General features: G+C 49.1%; 2 protein-coding genes across 2 annotated transcripts in view; one reads left to right on the forward strand and one right to left on the reverse strand.

Annotated features, from left to right (window-relative positions):
• Positions 1-2289, reverse strand: part of NOP14 (NOP14 nucleolar protein) — a 34800-nt gene extending 32511 nt beyond the window's left edge. The window contains exon 1 of the mRNA XM_019553309.1: positions 2113-2289. Within this exon, the coding sequence (XP_019408854.1) occupies positions 2113-2289 (177 nt within the window). The remainder of the gene's footprint in view (positions 1-2112) is intronic.
• Positions 2290-2649: 360 nt separating this feature from the next.
• Positions 2650-14600, forward strand: part of GRK4 (G protein-coupled receptor kinase 4) — a 90087-nt gene continuing 78136 nt past the window's right edge. Inside the window, exon 1 of the mRNA XM_019553354.1 lies at positions 2650-2800. Coding sequence (XP_019408899.1) covers positions 2749-2800 — 52 coding nt within the window. The 5' untranslated portion in view covers positions 2650-2748. The remainder of the gene's footprint in view (positions 2801-14600) is intronic.

Genomic DNA, 14600 nt, shown 5'->3' on the forward strand with positions numbered 1-14600 from the left:
GGAGTGAGTGTATGCGGTGTGTGTTGGGGTGGGTGCACATGAGTGTAGAGGCGCTGCCCATGCACTAGGTTCCAGGAGCCAGCCAGGAGTGAGGGGAGGCAGGGGGGTGTGAAGCATACCTCACTTGTGCAGTGCAGGTACAGGTACAGTCCACACCCTGCCCTCCTGACCTATAGCTACTCCCATGGTGGTTTGCATGGGGCCAAGCCTTGGCCACTCCCACTCAGGGCAGCCTGCACCACGCTCCTGCCTGCACCTGTTGGCCCTGAGCAGCTCTCACAGATTCCCAGTGGAGCTGCAACTGTCCAGGTGATACTCTGCTCTCCCCACCTCCAGCAGCTTCTCCTCCTCCTCCTGCTGTTCCACTCCAGGCAGAGGGATAGCTACAGCTGGGTGGGTGGCTCCTGTCCCGGCCTGTAGAGCTCCAGGCTGCCTTCTACCCACTTGGCCACCTGCAGGTGGATGCTCATTGTGCTGGGCAGGCAAAGTGGGTGGAAAGTGGCTGGGAACTGAAGCTGGAGCCCCACACGCTAGGGCAGGGCCTGCCTGGCTGCAGCTTTCCCCACATCCAGAGCGGCGCAGAATGGGCGGGAGGAGGAGTTGAGCAGTACACATTCAGCTGCAGCTACACTGGGAGCAGCCCCACGAGGGAGCTGTGTGCACTGGCTGGGGCCAGGGCTGCTGGCTGGCACAAGCACGGTGTGGGCTGACCTGGGTGGGAGGGAGTGGGTGGGGCTCCACCCCAAGTGAAGCATTGCAGGGGCAGCAATAGGTTGGATATAATCAATTGGTGGGTGCCCAGTGGCCAGAACCAATCAGTTGATCAGCTGGACTCAGCCTACGGACCATATTTTGCCCACCCCGGTCTAAGGTCAACCCCCTTGCAGCAGGACCTTTCTGGCGTGGCAGGACAGCATCACCCAGACTGTCTCCTGCGGTGCTACGCTTCCTGGGTACTCTGTTTCCAAAAGAACTTACTCTATGTCCAACTTCCAAGTGGCCAAGAGCCAGATGGCCCCCAAGTGCATAAGAGCAAGCCACTGGCCCCCCCAGGCTGTGCACCCCATGGACATCCCCCAGACACTGCATACCTGCAGCACCACCACACCGCTACACCATGTGCCCACAACCACCCCATTAATTCACTGCTTTCCTTTCTGCAGCAGGGAAAATTCTTGCGCATATCCTCCTGAACCATCTTCTACCTCTGGCTGAGGAAGTCCTGCCAGAATCTCACATCCTGTGGGGCAACTGACACGATTTCTTGCCCACTGGGTGCAAGAACAGCATCATGAACAACATCAGGACCTGTATATGGTTTTCATTGACCTTACTAAGGCCTTTGACTGCATCAACCACAAAATCTTGTGTAAAGTATTGGCCAGATTTGGATGTCCTGAAAAGTACATCAAGGTCCTGAGGTTTCTCCACACCCAGATGACTGCAACTGTTCTACGTAGCAGATCGGAGACAATCAGTTTGTCATCTGGGCTGGGGTGAAGCAAGAATGCGTCATTGCCCCAACTTTGCTCTCAATTTTTTTTTGACACTTTATCATTTTTATGACATCTGGTTCTCACTCAGGACTGCCCTCCTTCCAGAACTGACACTAAATACCAAATGGACAGACTGGGGAATTTTTACTAAAAGACCAAGGTGGTCCAAACAACCGTCTTTTACCTGCAACCTACTAATGACAGCACTATGCTCGTGCATGAGGAAAACCTTCAGGCTGTACTGGATCTCCTTGGAGGGGATTACTGAACTTCGGGCCTGTCTCTCAACACTGAGATGATCTTTCAGCCTGCCCCAGGTCATGAAGATGACCTCCGTCCCCAAATTACCACGGAGGGAAAGACCCTGGAGGTATGAAATGTTTCCCCTGCCTCAGTAGCCACCTCAGGGAGTGAGCAGAGATGGACTGGGCAGGTCCAGGTGGGGCTGGTCCCATGTGCAGCAGAGCGAGGGCTAAATCCCACCCCAACCTCTTTCTCTACAAGCCCAGCAACACGGCTGGCGCTGTCCAACCCCACAGGTGCCACCCCCAGGGCACACGCCACCTCCCTGCAGCCCCATCGGAGCCCCAGCCACCATGCAAACGGCCCCACTCACCTTCCGGAGGGCCTTGGAGCGGGAGACGCCAGGCAGCCCCACGTCGTGCTTGGTTCGGCGCCCCAGGACACTGAACTTCTGCCTGTTCACCTTCACCTCGAACGGGTTGTTCCTGGCCTTGGCCATGGCCGTGGCCGTGGCTGACCTCGCGAGGCCCTTGCTCCTGGCCTTTCCCATGGCAGGCTCAACTGGAAGCTACCAAGAGGGCGAACGGGCCACGCTAAGCAAAATGGCGCCCAGGGGAGCGCGGCCCGCACTCCTTCAGCTCCCGCAAGAACCCCGAAATCGCACGGGACCCCCCGGTATCCCCCAGCTCCTGCCTCCCTCCCCAGCCCCCACCACGGGTCTCCCGAGAGCTCGCACCAAATCTCGCGCGGTCCTCGTGCGCGAAGCGGCTTCCTTTTTTCCCGGTGTCCCTTGCGAGGCCGTAGGTGCCGCGCTGCCTGCTGGGAGCTGTAGTCCGGCGGGGCGGGGCGGGGCGGGACCGGGACCCACCCTGCGAAGGGCGTGGCCATCCCGCGCCCCACCCCCTCGCGCCCTGTTCTGGGGAGCAGCAGTGGTGCGGAGGGGCGCGCAGCGGGGATGGGGCGGCGCGGAGCCCGGCAATAACCCGCGGCTGGGAGTGCGGTCCGGGCCATGGAGATCGAGAACATCGTAGCCAACACGGTGCTGCTGAAAGCCCGGGAAGGTGAGCGCCGGGCAGCCCCCACGTCCCGCTCCCCCTTCCCTTCCCCCTTTCCCGGGCCCGGCCCGCGGCACCGCCTGCCCAGGGCTGCTGGGGTCTGGGCGGGGGTATGGGGAGACCTTGCGGGGCTGCCTCAGATCTCAAAAAGGCTGAACAATTTTCAGTGAAAATTCCTGTTATAAACTAACTGAATCAGAGACGCAGCGCAGAAGCTGTCATGAGGTAGAGCTGACTTCATGCCTCGCAGGTTTGTCTGCCTTTATCTCAGCCACACGGTCGGCACAAGGAAGGGTGTTACCCAAAGACATCCTTGCCTCACACCATGGATGCTTCTAGCTTCATCTGCCTCCAGGAACGAGGTTTCGGGCGGGTGTGTGGAAAAATCAGACTTCTACTTTGAAGAGGGGTTTTATTTAGGAAGTTGAACAATTTCAGGCTCTCTCTCAACGTTAGTCAAAACGCCGTCGCAAATGAGATGACGGTTTTGGGTGGTTTTGCTGGCACGTGTGTGGTGGTGCAGCCTGAGTTGGATGCTCGCACTGGAGCAATCTGAGCAATGAGGAGCATGTGGTGAGCGCGCGGACCCAGCAATGCTTGGAGCCAGATTCGCTCTGGGTAGGGTGGTAATCTGCGGAGGCTTTCAAGTGGCTCTTTAATGTCAAGTTGCCTTTTTAGGTTAGGTTTCACTATATTTAAAAAAAAAATCATGGTGCTAGGACTAACCTAACGAGAGAGGTTTGTTTTGTTGTGTTTTTAGTGTACTCTCAGGCTAATGGTTTGACAGCAGCTGGCATGAACATCTTTAGTTTTACCTGGGATGTTTATTTTGAGGAGTAATGAAGAATAAATGTTACATTTCTAGCTGTTGTTCCTCCTCTTTCCCACACATCAAGTAAAGCAAGAAAGAGAGTGATTTTTGGCTTTGAATACCACCCCCCCCCACACACACACACACTGTTTAATTAGCAGATATTCTTATGTGCCATATGTTTTCCAGAGCTACCCAACTGTTAATGGGTTTTGCCAGACGTCATGCGCTTGCTGGTCCCTGGAATGTCTGCTTTAGTCATTTCATCAGGACTATCTCACAGCAGCTTAGTTGCTGTCCCTGGCTGAGAGAGCATTGAACAGGTCTGGATGCGAATTTGCACATGCATGGTTTACCAGACTGCACAGTTTGCTAAGAAAGGGCTGAACAGATGGGACAGAATTCTTCCTTCCAACCAACCCATTTCTTATCTCATGGTGTAGCCCAAAGGGGCATGAGAAATTAGGGAAGTGCAGTGCTGCTTCAAATGTAAACAGCTAGATCTTGAAGTGATAAAAAGCCACACAGCTCCAGCGTGTAACGCTGAATATCAGGACTTCATCTTGCAACTTTCTCACTTGTAGAAGTTTGGATAAAAGCAGGCTAAATATTTCTCCTGAGTGTGCTTATTACTTTTACCTAACTGACTGTGGTCTTAGGGAAATATTCAATCTATTTCCATTTTTCAAAGTCATGCCAAAAGAAAAATTGCTAGTTATGGATTTGATAGGTTTGCTCTCTGATTTAACATCTTTTTTATAACAGAGATGGGACAGAAAACATTTTGATTTTGAAAACACATATATTAATCATTACAACATTCTTGTGAGGTAGAGGGGGTTTTAGCTTCATTTTAACAAATAAAGAAAGTGAACTAGGACTGTTGTTTTTTTGCACAAATTCACAAAGGAAGTTTCTGTCAAAACATTAGTTTAGAATTAGGAAGTTCTTTGTTTTGGGCCAGATCCAAAAATGGACTTCAACACAAAGCCGGATTAGGGTAGACTTCAGGTACTTGCATCTTGTAAAGGTTCATTGATAAAACGGTCCCATATTGGATCAGCACCAATGTAAGGAAAATTGACGTTATTGGCAATCGGCTTTTTTTGGCTGGTGTGGCTGATAATGTCACCAATAAATGCCGTGTCCGTGGGTGCAGCATGCAGGCATCCAAAAGCACAGTTTGACAGTGTCTAGCTGGTAAGTATCTGCTGTGGGGGGAGGGAAGGGGCATAGAGCAGGAGCAGGAGCCATGAGCAGCTTGCACACCTGAGGGAGGCGTGGGGGGGGGAGCACCCCTCTTGGAGTCCCCCTCCTAGCGCTGCCACTGCTGCCCATCCTGAATGCAGCCTGGCCCAGCCCCCTCCAGGAAAAGCCCAGTGCTGCCTTGGCCCCAGCCAAAAGCAGCAGCCTGCCCTGCCCCACATGCAGATTGGGGGCACATGTCCTGCCATGCCTCCTGGGGGGGGTGCAGCGGGCCACATTTTGCCCATCCCTGTACTACAGGATAAAGCCCTTAATACAGTACATAACTTATTATGCCATATTTACAGCGCTTATCTTCAAAGGATGAATGATTTTTCACCTTATCATTTATGTAGAAGAGTGAACACTTTCTAACTCAAAGATTTTGATAAGAGGCTCATGGATCAAGCAATTTTCATTTCAGTGCTTTAATAGACTATTAGTACTTTAGGCTTTATGTATATTGTATTAAAACATCCAGTTTTGGTCACAAAATCAGATCACTGGACTCTTTCTAGGTGAGAATGGGCGCATCCCTAAAAATATTGGTGGTTTCCCTACATAGCAAATAATGATAAAGCTGATGTGTCTTTGCACATAGGCTGCTTACAGACCTTACAAAAAAAAATAGTTTTTAACTAGAAGAAGCAGCGTGTTAGTTTGACCCAGCTCTCTGACATCTTTATAGATCGTCTGGTTCGGTGGGGGTTTTTTGGCACTTTTATCTAAAGCTGATTTAATCAGCTATTGGATAAAAGCACAAAAAAAACTCCAGTAATGCACACAGTCTACAGATGTTGGGTGATCTGGGTCCAACTAACACAATGCCTCTTCTGGGCATCTACTGTGCTGAGTGTGGGAGCACATTGAATTTAAAGAAAAGTGCTGTTTTTTGTTTATTTTTTTTAAACATCTATAAGTAGCCATGATGCCTTGTATCACCGGTGAAATAACAGACGAGATCTTGGCATTTGGTTAAGTAGTGCTGGTTTGAAAATATTGGTCTTGTAGCTTTTGGAAATGACTCAAAGTAATCCAAATCTTTTTTTGTAGGATTAGTTTGAATGATATTGGCAGTTGATACTTCTCTTGTAGTTGTTTCTCCTGCTGACACCCTATTGCCCAAAGAAGTCTAAGTGGTAGAAGCAGTTCACTTGAAGATGATTGCTGTTTAAAAGTATGGTTGGCTTCCAGGGAAGGTCAACAGGAAATTTTACAACTTCCTGTGGCAAATGCCAGTTAACTGAACTTTAGTGACGCTCTTGTTTATTCTTGAGAATCAGAAAGTTTTGAAGAGCCTTTTAGAGCTTTGCTGATTCTACTCAAGTTGCTAATCTTGTATTTCAATCATTTTGATAATAGTGCTCCCCTCTCCTTTTTTTCACATCATAGCCAAAAATAGCAAGGTCTAGAAACTCCAAATTTGTTCTGCGGGCTTATCCTCTAGAAATGCAAAAACTCTAGAACTCTTAGTTCAGAGATGATATGTTTTACCAACTAAGGAATTGCACAAAAAAAATCATCTTTCTTTGCAAGCTTTCAGGCACACACCCTTCCTCCAAAAAAATCCTTTCCCCCCCCCCTTTTATTTTTAAACTTTTTAAGGATTTTTACCATTTTGGATTTGTCCACAGCCTGAAGGAGGGTGTGTGTGCTTGAAAGATTGCAAAGACGGATAATTTTTTTGTGATTTAATCAAAGGTATCATCTTTTAACCAAGAGTTCTACAGTTTTGCATTTCTTTTTGTCTCAGACCAACACAGTTACCAAATACTTACCATATCCTCTATAAGAATTAGTGCCTCTAAGCAGGGGTTCTCAAACATCTTCATAGTGTGGACTATATTCCAGTTCAAGTGCTCAACTTGTCCAGCCCTGTGGGCCAAAGGAATGACACAGGATCAGTCCACAGGTTGGATCTTGTGTTCAGGGTTGGTCCACAAGTGTGACCCTGTGCATTGGTCCACCCCGTACACCTAGAATCATAGAATAGGGTCAGAAGAGACCTTGTAGTTCTTCAAGTCCAACCCCTCCGCCTGGGCGGGAGAAAAAAAACTGGATTCAAAATGAGTCCAGCCAGGTAGGCATCAAGGCTCTTCTTAAAGATCCCCAGGGTAAGAGCCAGCACCACTTCCCTTGGAAGTTGGTTCCAGCTCCTAGCCGCCCTAACTCTGAAGTAGTTCTTGCGGATGTCTAATCTAAACCTACTCTGCAATAATTTGTGTCCATTGTTCCTTGTCATGCCAGGGGCTGCTAGGGGAAACAGACTTGTTCACTTGTACCTCATCTGACCTATGTGGCTCCCCTCCCTAAAGGTCCAGAAATTTGGCAACCAAGGAGTTGCATTAATGCTGCCACCGCTCAACTGCCACCAAATTTCTGGACCTGTGGGGAGACCCACGGACTGATTGACATGGCTCTCAGTCTGGATGTGGTCTGTGGGCCAGAGGTTGAGCATGACTGTTCTGATCATCAGAGTTCTGCATTCATGATCGTGTGACAGCACTGTGGTAACTACAGCAATTGCTGGCATGAAGAAGTAATACAGAGGAATATTTTAGTTTTTCTTTTGACATAACGCATCAGATCAATGTAACAGGTAGCTCATTTTTTGCATATCTGGGCATTCATAGTTTCATAGTTGGTAGAGTCGGAAGGGACCTGAGCAGATCATCAAGTCTGACCCTCTGCCATGGCGGGAAAGACTACTGGGCTCAAATGACCCCAGCAAGGTGTTCATCCAGCCTCCTCTTAAAGACCCCCAGGGTAGGAGCCAGCACCACTTCTCTTGGAAGTTGGTTCCAGATCCTAGTAGTCCTGACAGTGAAGTAGCGCCTCCTGATATCTAGCCTAAATCTACCCTCTGCCAGTTTGTGACTGTTATTTCTTGTCACTCCTGGTAGTGCTCGGGGGAACAGGGACTCTCCCAAAGCCTGCTGGTCCCCCCTGACTAGTTTGTAAATGGCCACTAGATCCATGTTCATCTTGGCATCAGTGATGACTCCAAGATCCTTTTCTGCCTCTGCACTAACAAGAAGAGAGTTCCCCAGCCTATAGGTATAGTTCTGGGTCTTCCTCCCCAGGTGCATCACCTTGGACTTGTCAGTATTGAAACCCATCCTGTTCTCATCTGCCCACCCCTGTAACCTGTCTAGGTCTGATTGCAGCCTATTCTCCCTTCTAGCGTGCCCACTTCTCCCCACATCTTAGCGTCATCATAAAATTTGAACAAGGTGCTTTTTACCCCCTCATCCAAGTCACCGATGAAGATGTCGAACAGTGCAGGCCCAAGTACTGAGCCCTGCAGAACCCCACTGCCCACATCCCTCCAGATCAAAAATGACCCATCCACCACCACTCTCTAGATGTGGCCCTCCAGCCAGCTAGTGACCCATCTGACTGTGTAGGCGCTGATGCCGCAGTTTCCTAGTTTTTTAATGAGTATAGGGTCAGAGACAGTGTCGAAGGCCTTCCTAAAGTCCAGAAAGACTATGTCTACCGTGACACCTGCATCCAAGGATTTCATAACCTGGTCATAGAAGGCCACCAGGTTGGTCTGACAGGACCTGCCTCTAATGAACCCATGTTGTTTGCCCCTAAGCATAATCTCCCCTGCTGGGCCCTCACGAACATGCACCAGGATACTTCTCTCAAAAAAGTTACCCAGGGCCGAAGTAAGACTAACAGGTCTATAGATTCCTGAGTCCTCCTTCCTCCCTTTTTTGAAATTGGGAACCACTGTTTCTATTAACTCTGCTAGTCCTAATTCAATACTGCATCATATTGTATGTGTTGGTATGTCTGGATCAAATCCTTTCTTTATTTTTACATTCAAACTTGCATTGCAAGTTTTAATATGTGAGTGAGAAGGATAACAAGCACTTTCTTTTTTTAAGCAATTATGGTGTCATTTGCTATGAAAGCAAAGCTAGAATGGCTTATAATTTCATATGCATGCACTGCCTGTAGGTTTTTGTGTGTGTGTAGGAGGATTTTTATAGCAAAAAACAGTGCAGCTTTATGACCTCTATCTTAACAGCTGAGCAGACAAAGTAATATGCTGCAGAAATACCTCAGAAGGGCAGGTATTCAGCTGGTGTATATTGTTACAATTTCCTGGAAATCAGTTTGTATTGGCGTGCTTTTTTAACACCTCTGGGATATTTACACCCACTTTAAAGGTTTTATTTATTGAACCAAAAGTATAAAGGAAGATATGAGAACTGGATCTGCTCTCTTTCCAAAGTTTAAATGACTTTGTTTGTATTGACCCAAGATATATTTGTCTAATATAAAGGGCTCTTCATATAGCAATACTTGAATGTGATGTCTGGGCAGACATTGGATGCTTGCAAGCATTCAAAGGGACCTGAGTTGTATGGTTTAGTTTGATCAGCCTGATCCCTATCAACAGAGCATCATGTAAGCATCTGGTGTTCAGGGCAGGAGGCATGCAGGCAACCTGTGCTGGCAGGGGCCCCTTGGCAAATATCTCAGCATGCCTTGTGGGCTGCCCTGGGTGCCAGAGACTGGCAGGTGCAGCTGAGTGTGCAGGGCAGTACTGACTGGTTGATCACCACTGTCCCCCTGAGAAGGCTGTGGTGTGAGCATGGGTGGTGGAGCAGCCAGCTCTATTGCTGGGACTGCAGGTCCTCACAGGCTTCTGAGGGACAAGGATGTCCTTGATTGTTGGCACTGGATTTCCCTTTCCCTCTGTGGGGATCTCTGGACCATGTTCAGGGGTTGCCTCATGCCTAAGACCAGGAGTAGAAGGAGCCTCTCACCCTAGCAACATGAGCAGGACCCTGGGTCCCGGACATGCTTTTCTGTGGGCCCTGGGCAGAGCGAGAGGAGGAGGAGGAGATGCTTACATCTTACAATTTCTTTGCCTCCATTTTCCTAAGCAGGGACTGGAACAGTCACCCCCCCCCGGGTCCCCCTTAGATCCCAGGAGAGGCATACCTAGGCCAAGGATTAGTGAGGAACTAGCTAGGGAACTTCTGGAGGGATTGGATGCGTTCAAATCAGCTGGTCCGGATGATCAGAGTACTGAGGGAATTGGCTGAGGTCATTGCGGGACCCCTGGCACAGCTTTACGCGCACTCGTGGTGCTCTGGTGTGGTGCCAGGGGACTGGAAGAGGGCCAACGTGGTTCCCATCTTCAAAAAGGGGAGGAAGGAGTACCCAGGAAACTGTAGGCCAGTTAGTCTTACCTCAATCCTGGGCAAGCTTTTTGAGAGAATTATTTGGGCGCATATCCACGAGGGGCCAGCAGGGGAGATTATGCTTAGGGGCAACCAACACGGGTTCATTAGTGGCAGGTTCTGTCAGACCAACCTTGTGGCCTTCTACGACCAGGTCACCAAATCCTTAGATGCAGGGGTAGCAGTGGACACAGTCTTCCTAGACTTTCGGAAGGCCTTCGACACTGTCTCTGACCCCATTCTCATTAAGAAACTGGGGGACTGTGGCGTTGACACCAACACAGTCAATTGGGTCGCCAACTGGCTGGAGGGCCGCACCCAGGGAGTGGTGGTGGATGGGTCATTTTCGACCTGGAGGGATGTGGGAGTGGGGTCCCCCAGGGCTTGGTCCTCAGGCCTGCACTGTTCAACATCTTCATCAGTGACTTGGACGAGGGGGTAAATAGCACTCTGTTCAAATTTGCTGATGACACTAATATGTGGGAAGAAGTGGGTATGCTAGAAGGGAGGAATAGGCTGCAATCGGACCTAGACAGGTTACAGGGGTGGGCGGATGAAAATAGGACGGGATTCAACACCGACAAGTGCAAAGTGATGCACCTGGGGAGGAACAACTGGCACCATACCTACAGGCTGGAGAACTCCCTTTTTGTCAGTACAGAGGTAGAAAAGGACTCAACATTGACTCCAAGATGAACATGGGCCGGCAGTGTGGGGATGCAGTCAGGAAGGCCAACCATACCTTGTCATGCATCCCCAGATTTATCTCGAGCAGGTCCAAGGAGGTGATCCTCCCCTTCTATGCGACGCTGGTCAGGCCGCAGCTGGAGTACTGTGTCCAGTTCTAGGCGCCACACTTCAGGAGGGATGTGGACAACATGGAGAGGGTCCAGAAGAGGGCCGCTTGCGTGATCAGGGGGCAGCAGGGCAGGCCCTACGAGGAGAGGCGATGGGATCTGAACCTGTTCAGCCTCCATAAGAGAAGGCTGAGGGTGGAGCTAGTGACCTGTTACAAACTAGTTAGAGGGGACCAGGAGGCACTGGGGGAGTCCCTGTTCCCCCAAGCACTACGAGGAGTGACTAGAAATAATGGTCACAATCTGGCAGAGGGTAGATTTAGGCTAGGTATCAGGAGGTGCTACTTCACAGTCCAAGAGAAGTAGTGCTGGCTCCTACCCTGGGGGTCTTTAAGAGGAGGCTGGATGTACACCTTGCTGGGGTCATTTGACCCCTGTACTCTTTCCTGCCATGGCAGAGGGTCGGACTTGATGATCTGCTCAGGTCCTTTCCAACCCTAGAAACTATGAAACTATGAGGTGGGGTTCTGTGTGCCATCTCAAGGCCCTTTCCTTGTGATGATCTAGCACAGGGGGCCAGTGGTCCACAGTCATCCCCTTGACCTTGGCAATCTAGTATTTCACTAAGGCTGTCCCGATACCATTTGGGGAATGTATTCATGGTGGGGGTGGGCAGGGTTGCTGAGGGCAGACTGCAGTGTCTGGGGTGGGTGTCTCCTGTGGAGAGGCGGTGTTAACACCAGTTGGGAGTGTCAGGTTGCTGGAAAACAATCTGATATGATGACCTGACACCCCAGGATGCCTTGTCTGTCATGGTGACTACTGACACAGTGCTTACCTTCTGAGGACCCATCCAAGTGAGATTTCTGCCCATCTAACACCATCTGAGTACAGCCCTGCCACCTGTTGTCCTCAGTAGCAACAGAGGGGAGCAGAAAACCACCTGTCCAGCCCCAGGTCACCTCCCTTGCTCCTGAGCTAGTGTGTCTTCAACCCCAAGGCACAAAATTTCACCCTGTGCCCCACATCCTTCAGACCTGTGTCACTCATCTATTCCATGATGGAACTTGAAGCTGACTTCATACTGAAGGGGCTGGAGATCAGGTTGAGCAAGGCAAGAGACATCACTCCCTGTGGTACGTACCACCACTGATGTCCCTGAACAGGGCATAAGGGGGTACCAGGCTGCTGGGGGAGGGGGAGATGTGTTGGTATGTGCTGTCTTGGGGAATAGATGAGGTGGAGGGTGCTCTTTTGGGGAAGGGTCTGGGTCTGCACGAAGTCTTGAGCATTCGGTGCAGTGACTGCTTCTGCAGTGTGCCTTGGAGTTGTATCACAGCCAGGGACTTTGCCGTTGGATCCAGGACTGGACCAGTTAAGTACATTGTGCAAATCTCTCCAGGACCCTTGACTCTTGTTCTAACACTGGCTGGCTGCACTTGCTTTCCCTCATAGGACTCCTGCCTCCTCAAGAGCTTGGAGGGAAGGGGACAGCCTTTTTGGTCCCTGATGCAATACTATGACAGTGATTCCTGGTCCTTACTGTAATGCAATGCTGGAGGTTCCTATCACTGTGTGTTTTCACATGTCCTGGATTTCAGATTCCTATCTGCTACCTGTTCCTGGGGTGCTGAACCCAAACACCTGTCACCGCTTCTTAGTTTTTTCCTGCCAGTTAAGCCCTTTTGATGATTTTGTAGGCTACAGCAGGGAATGTAAAGTTTGGCAATTGTCTGCTAGCATCAAAGATACTTGGACCAGCCTTGTAATTAAGGTCCAGCCAGGGACCAAACAGCAGTAGGTTGTGTGGCGGGGGAAGGGGTTATGACCCTTTTTGTAGTTTGTGCAGAGGTGGGGTGAGAAGAAGGCTACAATTCATTCTGGGGTGGATGACATGGGTGGGGGGTTTGGGTATTGTTCCAGAATTTAGGGAAGGATTGGTTATATCTTCTTGGCAACAGAGAAGGGCCTTAATGGATACTCAGGGTGTTGAGACTAGGCTGGGTTTATTTTAACGCTAGTTGACTGATGAGTATGAAATTCCCAAGGTCACAAGCTGGGCATGGGACACCTCTGGTTGGTGTTGGAGAAAGGAGAACGGGGGGGTGTGATCTGGCCAGTGTTGAGTGAACAGTTGAGCAGTTGGCTCCCTGGGCCGTGTGCTTTGTTCAGCCAGGGTGGAGGCGTATTATGGCCCCCCAACCTCCTCTCTCCATGTACTTCTTTTGGGGGGTTTGTGCTAAGATGGGTCAATCAGACACTGACCAGGAAAATACAGAGTAACAGCCAGTTGCCACCATAATGGAAGGTGGAGGAAAACTGTAAGTGCTTTCACGTGACAGTCTTGGACAGTGGGCTACCAGCTGCAGGGCACCAGCTGCTCACAGCCACCCTCTCCTCCTATCCGTGGGTGTGTACCGTGCTTGGTCACTGCCCTAAGGAGTACAGGGTTCACTCTGTCAGCTGGATCCCCATCCCAACCACCTAATGCATTGCTTATTCCTTGCAGTGGGTTCTGCTTTGGGACTATCAGGATCAGCACCAGGACTGGGACAAAGGGTGAATGCTGTCTCTGCATCAGTGGCTGGGCCTTTGAGGAGCTGTGGGGGTGGAGGGAAGGAACAAGAATACCCTTGGTCCTAGCACAGGACCCGGTGTCTCCAGGCCTATGGTTTCTCCTGGATTCAGAGGAGTCAAGGTCCACTGGGGACCAGGTCCTTGTGAATAGGAAGAAAATCCCCATGAAAATTGGTCTAAGCTCCAATAACTGACAGAACGATGAACTGAACTCTTAATTATTTCTGGAAGGTTATGTGCAAATGGAACACTGTAGCACTTGTGCACACTTACGCTTTTTGGTAGTATAAACAAATATTAAATTTTTCTGATCATGTATATGTAAATGTAAAAGCAGGGAAGAAAGCAAGAACCTTTTACTAAGTAAGTGTCACTAGTTGTATAGATTTTAAGGTTTCAAAAGGGGAGTGGAGGGAAAGAGAATTTTTTTTTTTGTTTGTTTCTTGCAATTACTGTTACCCATGTCCCTCCTCCCCTCATCCACTCTTTTTCTTTAGTTTCTTGCACTCACTGCATTGTGTTTTATATTTCTGTAAGCTATTTATGGCAGGAAGTGCGTGTGCTTCCTTGTGCTTGAATGGTATTATGCACATGAGGGTTGTCTTGTCTTTTGCTCTTCACCTAATGGAAACAGTAAGAACAATCTAGGTGGGCATAGAGGGAACCAAACAGCTATTAGCTAGAACTTGCATGTGGCAATTATTTAGTAATCTATGCACACTGCTTCTCTTGTTGGTTTCTGAATCATTAAGCATAGTGAACAGCACTGGAAGGCTAACAAGCAGTTTAAAGGGATCCTACCTTTTTTAATGCATATCTGCATGGAGCCTATGAATATTATCAACCTGCAACCTCCAATTTTGAAAGTCATTGTTGAGAGTGTTTTATGTAAACGTGAAGTTCATCCTCTTTCATATTCAACATGTTAGGAATTCTGGGCACATTAAAATAGAAAGTGGTCCGTAATTGCATTTTATTTTAAGATAATGATACTGAATTTCATGTAAAAAAATCAATTTATTGAGGTTTGAAACTAGTTTACTAGGTTTAAATGTCTGAAAAATTGTATTAATTGTTCATGTGATGATAGCGGTTGTATATACAGTTAATGTAATGAAGCATTACTGTCAAGTGGTTACATCTGTGCTTAGAGTGAAAGCATGTAAATTAGT

Source organism: Crocodylus porosus, unplaced genomic scaffold, assembly GCF_001723895.1.
Source record: "Crocodylus porosus isolate Cpor-Errol unplaced genomic scaffold, CroPor_comp1, whole genome shotgun sequence".
Taxonomy (NCBI): Eukaryota; Metazoa; Chordata; order Crocodylia; family Crocodylidae; genus Crocodylus; species Crocodylus porosus.